The 7612-nt window shown below is 40.9% G+C and overlaps 1 protein-coding gene across 1 annotated transcript; it reads right to left on the bottom strand.

Moving 5' to 3' along the window:
* Positions 1-109: 109 nt before the first annotated feature.
* LOC130429580 (uncharacterized) lies at positions 110-2056 on the bottom strand. Its single transcript, XM_056758227.1, has 3 exons — positions 1189-2056; positions 754-864; positions 110-677 (listed from the first exon to the last, which is right to left on the bottom strand). Exons 1-3 carry the CDS (start codon positions 1889-1891, stop codon positions 619-621), a joined length of 873 nt encoding a protein of 290 aa, XP_056614205.1. The 5' UTR covers positions 1892-2056; the 3' UTR covers positions 110-618.
* Between the last annotated feature and the right edge of the window lie 5556 nt (positions 2057-7612).

The raw sequence follows: 7612 nt of genomic DNA, 5'->3' as shown, positions 1-7612 counted from the left end.
TATTATATGATTGTATATGCCCATAAACAGAAAGCTCACTAGAACTTTAAACTAGAACTACAAAATAGTTTATATATTCGTTTATATTAATTTTAGTAAGACAAGCAGAATTTGCTAATTTCAGTTTTATTGCATCTGTGGAAGAAAGACACACAGTGCATCGACAAATATGTAACAATTAATTACACAAACAAGGAAAGTCAAGGTATTTTTGTATTCCTATACATTAGTCAAAAAAATTAAGCAGAGAATGACTGATATAAGTAAACACATATTTTTGCTAATTGAACATGGTTATTTGGTGCAACAAAATGTATTGTTTATTATAAAAATCTCTATATTCTCTATATTACAGTCACAGTGTCAAGCATTTCTCACATTTGATTTTTACTTCCAACAAACATTACGTTATATTTTAGTGACTAGATATTCTTCTGCAATGTCAATCAAACATCATGAAAAACACTGTAGTAGCCTTCTGTTATCCTCGCTTCTGATTTGCCTGAATCCTTAATAGTGAGTTGTAGTGCAAGAGCATATCACCTGTGTCGAACACAGGCAAACAGTTTTGGGCTTTTTTCTCAGCCATATTTGTCTATTTGCAAGGCCAGCTTGGCGTCAGCGTGGCATCGCCGTCATCTGCAATGGAATTCCTTCTTCAGTTGTCTGCGGATTGGCTGCAAATGAGAGGTTACAGATGAATCATTATTGGAACAACTAATTTATAGTCAGAAAACATAATGATTATCATACCTTGCTGCCTACTGGAAGTGATCTCAGCCGGTCCTCTGTTGCCCTTTTTGAATAATCCTGGTAAACATGTAATTGTCTTGAATAAACTTCCTTTACTGTCAGGGCTGCTATCTGCAACATAAAGGCCCATTGAAAAGAGGTTAATTAAAAGCATTGCTTTTGCCCTAAGGCCCATGCATGATAATTCCCTTATTCATTTGATAAAGAGGTGAGCCCTACATATGCAGTGCAAAAAATAAGACGGGTAACCAGGAACTCACTACTACATTCTTGCAATGTAATGCATAACTGTAGTGTGGATTTGGGTCATTTTATGTGTATATGCAGTTTTAGGTTTATAAATGCCCAAAATGATACCAGATAAGAAGGTATCTACACAATTATGTATTTAATATTATGCATGTAATAAACGATAAAACTTCGAAAATCTCAGACCTCCAGACAGTGAAGACTTGACTGCTTTACAGACGTTTCTTTTGATCTCTTGCAGCACTTCCGGGGCCTTGGTGACGTAATGGCCAGTCCATATGGCCTCTTGGGGGCGACTGATAAACACTGATCGTATCAATCGATCTAGTAAATCCACCGATTCAGGGCTCTGTGGTCGATTACAGTCTGTGAGAATAAGTCCCAGCAGAGCCGGAAAGTGCGCGTTCCTCTTTACTCGGGCTCTCACGTCCTTTAGGATCTCCAGTAAACACAAATGATTAGCTTTATTACACACATAATCGTGTCCGAAGACGAATATTATCACGGAGCATTTGATAGATCTCTGCTTTCCGCTGAGATTTCTGCTGGAGGTCACGGTTTTATTCTTGAGCGCTTCTGATTTGTGGCTCTTGGTGCAGCGATGAGCAGGAATCGATGAATGGTTTGATGGTTCTGATTGTGATTGATCAGGACTGATCGGGTCAGCTTCTTCCCGGGAGGGAGTTGTGTGGATTTTGATTTCGCCATTCCCACTGCCAACACAGTCGGTCGTTTCTTCATGTAGGTTTTCATTGAACATATCAGCGATAAAGTCTTGTAACAAGCCAGCGTCTCCATCGGCTTCGCACACCGAACTGATTAAATAAATGTTACTTTTTCCACCGATCTGTTTTAGCATTTGCTGGAAGTCGTCGCTGTCTGAAGCCATTACCGGCCCAACTTATTTAGCGGAGTAGTCGTGTATGTCTTCGGGATAAGATAACGAATAATACGACTTTTAAAATTACTGAAGATATATGGAAACTTACTTGAGACCATGTAGGCAAAGAAGTTCTCACTGAGAAGGTGGAAGCAAAGAGTATTTGCCGATTGGACGAGCGCTTGTGTGGGCGGGTTTTATTTACACAGGTCGCTGTGAATGTTGGATTTAGATGTCTTCTCTGATTGGCCAAGCGCAATTGTGTGCGGAAGTATGTTCACAAGATTGACAGCTCGCTATGAACGCTGGTTTATGGAATTGCCAATATTTTTATTTCATTAAACACTTAAAAGGTTAAACAAACATTATACAGTTTTTCTGTGATACAGTTTTGTAAGGATCCCTGTCGTTATAGATGTTGAATAGTTAACCCTCTGTGTGAAAGTGTTAATGATAAACCCAAATATTGGGTAAACAGAGTCCTTTGACCTTTAAACAGTCCCAACTCCAGAAATGTCATGCATAAGTTTACACTAATATCACTATTACCAAGTAGGCCTATAGTTAAATCACTGTAATTGCTGTCATGGTTTTTGGCCTTACAATACCAATTATAATCCATTCTTTTCTTTTCTTGTGAAATGTCATTAGTACCCTTGTAAAAAAATCTATAAAATTAGAAAATTGTACAGGATTATAATTACAATTTCTACATATTTCAGAAATATTATAGGATATACTGTATTTTTCCTTTCTTTTTTAAGATTGTTTTAGGGGAACAAAGTATTATATAAAGTACAGGACATAACTATTTTTTTATAATTTCAGATTAAATGAAAAGATAGAAATGAGGTTCACAGTTTTGAATGTCATATGGAAAGCTGTAGATGTTCAGGTTACATGAGCTGACCACATGGAAAGGTAGCCCATCTTCTGCTTTGCCTGTGTTGTAGAAGTATCTGGATTAATTGTACAACAGAAAACATGGGAACGTCACACAACATTTGTACTTTCAATAACCTTGACAGGTTACACAACGCAATCTCAAGCCATTTTTTTTACTATTGTACATTTTAGGGTATCAGTGGGTAATTCGTATCAGTGTTATTTTTACTGAATGTTTTTTGTACAATATGCTAGTGCCCTGCTTATATCAATATAAATATAATTTATGATGCACTGTATGGACAACAGTTTGGGACACTCCTCTCTAATGAACAGGGTTGACAACTTCTTGTCTACAATAGTCATTTCCATAAGCACTACAGTAGAGGTCTGAACTAGAAGGAAAAATCGGCCTTGACTTTTTCGGCCCACATCGTCCCTCCGCCATTGTTGACCGGTCGGGGGGTTGTTTGATGGGATTGTTAATGGTCAGGTCTGTCGACCGTCGGGGATGCATGGTTAAGTCTGTCGCCCAGGGGGGTGGAATGCATACGTTTCTTCTGCATTTATGTTGCGTGCATTCGCATTTATAATATGTCCGTCGGAGCGGCCCAAGCGTCTGTTCCGGTCACATACATTAGCGGCCCACCAGGAAAACTCACGGAAACCCAGATGGCCAGTCCGCCCTGCTACAGCGTATGGGGGGGTTTCCCAGGGCTTAAAGTGAGTTTACCCAAAAAAAATTTTTTTCTTAATTTACTCACCCTCTTGTCATTTAAAACCTGCATGACTTTCTTCGGCAGAACAAAAAAGGAAGATGTTTTGAGGAATCTTTTTAACTGGCCCGATTCACTTGCATTGTTTTTTGTGTCCATACAATAATAGTGAATGGGGGCCAGTGCTGTTCGGTTGCCAACTTCTTCAAAATATCTTCTTTTGTGTCCTGTGGAAGAAAGTCAAAGGTATGAAATGACAAGAGGGTGATGACAGAATTATCATTTTTGGTTGAACTACCACTTTAAGCAAGACTAACTTAAATGTAAGAGGTGTCTTGATCGAAACCTTGCACTGACATGTCTTGGTGTGATTGCGTTGTCTCAAGATGCACACAGTAATATCTTTTTGTAAAGTATGTTTTTAAAAACAACTTAAATATCCAAACTTAACTAAGGCCTAAACGTAGTTTAAACTAATCCCTGTCCGGGAAACCGGCCCATAATGATATTCTAGACAATTGTCCACTTCTGATTTTATAGTAACAGTTTGCACAGGGCCCTTTACTATTCCAACATGACAATGAAAATGTATTTTAAGATTATTAAAAGTTATTTTGTTGTTTAATCATCGTTCCGTTTTACTTTGAAATTATGCAATATATGAATTCTCCAGGAATGATAATAATAAAACCCCCTTGTTCAATTATTCCTTTTCTGTTTGACACATACCTGCAAAACTTGTTTAGTTATTGAATAATTGTATTAAATGTTTACACATGTTAAGTGTGCTGTAAACAAAAGCAGTTGAAAATGAGAGCACAATTCTTTTTTGCTCAGTACATATACTGTATTTTTGTTTTTAACAGTGCTTACTCTGAGTAAAATATTGGTTAATGTATGACTGTTTGTTTGATTAGTTTGTGATTGGTGTATAATATATTTTGCTACTGTCTTTATTTGAAGGAATTCATACACCTGTAACCAAGCCCTGATGATGTAACAATATGCAGGACTCGAGACAACAGGATTAAGAAGCAGACAGGTATTTATTAACAGAAGTTCAAACAGATAACAGCAGGTGAGTACAGAAGTAATTTAGAGTCTTTGTGAATACAGAGATAGCAGTGACAGAGTGCTTTGTGTTACCAGGAGTTGGTGAGCAGGCGAGCTGCAGACAGCCAGCCACTGATTGGTTTGGGGAACACTGGGAATCCAGGAGAACACTGGCAGATCGCTGGAGACAAGGAGGTAAGTACAAGATCAAGGTAAGTCAATACACACAGTTGGAGTCCTTTCCGTAGGGGAGACCGGACAATGTGGCTTGGGAAGTGGCTGACATAAGTAATGCTTGTGGAGACAGGAGAGAGGTTAGTAAAAGGGTTTGATCATGGAGACTTGGAATGTGGGGTGAATCCGGTACAGAAGGGAAGCTTCAGCACGTAGGTGACATCGTTGATCTGGCAGAGGATGGGAAAAACAAATCTGAGATTCGGGTTCGTGCATGGCAGTTGGAGCCGGATGTCCCCTGTGGAGCCAGACTAGATTTCACAGACCCTCTTCGTCTCCTTGAACCAGTGAGTGACAGAGGAGACTTGGGAAGAGGACCATGGGAAGAGAGAGGCTGGTAGCGAGTACGCACTGAAATGGTGTGAGGTTGGTAGCTGGGTGCTGGAGGGAGTTCTGTGCGTCCTCGGCCCACACAAGTAAACGGTTCCAGGAGTTCTGGTGGTCATGGCAGAAGGTACAGAGATAACAGCCTATCTCCTGGATCTTTCTCTTGGTTTGGCAGTTGCTCTGCGGATGGTATCCAGAAGATACGCTGACGGTCAAACCTAGGAGTGAAAAGAATGCCTTCCCCACAGAGGGAGAAACTATATCTTCAGGAATGCAAACATTTTGAAAGACATGATCGATACCTCAGCAGTTTCCATGGATGTGGGTAGACCCTGTAACAGCACCAGACAGCAGGCTTTCGAGAACTGGTCTATGTCGACAAAGATTTAGGTATAGCCAATGCGGGGAGATCGGTGACAAAATCGACTCCTTGGTGTGACTAGGGAGGCATGAGTTTTCCTACAGATAGATGGCATGGGGTCTTGGACATGGCACACTCCCGGCATCCCCTCATGTACCTTCTGATGTATTCCGCCATTCCTGGCCACCAGAAGTGGTCTTTAAGCAGGGAGAGGGTTTGGTTGGATGCCGGATGACCAGTGCCCAGGGAAGTGTGTGTAGACTGGATGATGTGAATCCTTTGTCTGCACGGAACATAGGTGTGGTCTGGGGGACATCATGGCGGAGTTTGCTTGGAGACACTGGCAGCAAGCACGCAGATGGCACTAGGGACGGGGCGACATGATGCCTTCAGATTCATAGTGACCCGATCCATCCCCCTCTCTGCCCCTAAAGGCAACAAACATCGGTAAAACTGAGGATTAATCAGGGTTTCCGCTATGTAAATTAGCCTAAGTAGTGGCGGAGATGCCCGCAGGTCCCTTTATTATTTTGCTGTCACTACTTTAAGATCGGGGCAGACACAGGCTGACACACAATAATAATCTACCGGTCATCATGACTTTGCACCCACTGTAGGGGATTCAATGAGGAACAGTATTATTTCGACACTATTCTTCACCAAATATGTAAGAATTATCATAAGCTTTGATCTCAATTATAAGTAATATATTCTCCAGCCTCCTTTGATGCAATGAAGTAACAAAACAAAACAAAACACTTTTTTTTAAAAAACAATCAATATAAAAATCTTTTGACTTTTCCCAGATGTGGCAGATTAGTTTTGTTATTTACTGTATTTGTATAGCTAATCTTTTGCACTTTGCAAACATAGCGATACGTGGAGAGCATGACAATACAATTAAGTGAATGGACAGAGACAAGTAGCAAATCAAAACAAAAAGAATTGTTGGATAAATCAAACAATTTATCGTTAGGAAATAATGTTTTATCTGGACTTGCAAAACTAAATTATAGGCCCTGGCATAACATTATCATCTAACCCGATTGTGCTGTATGAGTTGACTGAGGTAAATTGACTGTTTTATGTTTCAATAAAAGTTAGACATATTTTGCAGAAGGCATGAAGTTTTGGTGGTTGATTGGCAGACTAGACAAATAACAGTTTTATAACGCATTGCTAGTGTTGATCAGGTAGGCCTTTTTTCATGATTTTAAATAAAAATGGCTTTTAAGTGCAAACCATTCGCAAAGTAACTACTTGAGCACCCAAATTACACAAAATACCTGTTGAAATCATTTGCTGATAGCTTGGTCACCCCCAGTTAATAAATCCCATCTGTGTCCCTGACTGACGGCTGCGATTTCCTTGCCAAAAGCAGTCTGGCTTCAACACAAACCACTCCACTGAGACTGCACTGCTATCGGTCACTGCGGCTAGCCAAGGCAGAATCTAAATCCTCGGTTTTGATTCTGCTTGACTCATCTTCAGCGTTCGACACTGTCAATCACCAGAGACTGCTAGCAACCCTGTCATCTCTAGGAATCTTATGCACTCCTCTCCGCTGGTTCAAATCCTACCTCACTGGCAGATCCTTCAGGGTGTCATGGAGGGGCTCGCTGTCCACTGCTCACCACATGATCACTGGGGCCCATCAGGGATAGGTGCTTGGACCACTGCTTTTTTCCCATCTACACGATGTCCGTGGGACCCATCATACAGGCACACGGCTTCTCTTATCACTGTTATGCTGACTACAGCCAGATTTACAAATCATTTCACCCACTGTAGCAGCTGCATTACAGCCTGCATTGAAGACATCTCAGCTTGGATGAAAGAGCATCACCTCCAGCTGAACCCTGCCAAGACAGAACTACTTGTATTTCCGGCACACCCCATGGTGCAACGCGATCTCACCATCCATCCTGGCAATGCCACAATCACACCTTCCAAAACAGCCAGGAACCTCTGAGTCATATTTGATGAACAGCTGTCCTTCAATGATCACATTGCAAAGACAACGCGGTCATGCCGATATGCCTTATTCAACATTAGAAAGGTTAGACACTATCTCACTGAGCATGCGGCACAACTCCTTGTCCAGGCCCTGGTAATATCAAGGCTGGACTACTGCAATGCTCTCCTTGCTGGTCT

The sequence above is a fragment of the Triplophysa dalaica genome, chromosome 10, assembly GCF_015846415.1.
Source record: "Triplophysa dalaica isolate WHDGS20190420 chromosome 10, ASM1584641v1, whole genome shotgun sequence".
Taxonomy (NCBI): Eukaryota; Metazoa; Chordata; class Actinopteri; order Cypriniformes; family Nemacheilidae; genus Triplophysa; species Triplophysa dalaica.
Note: the sequence above shows the minus strand (reverse complement) of the source record. Positions and strands in the feature narration are given on the sequence as shown.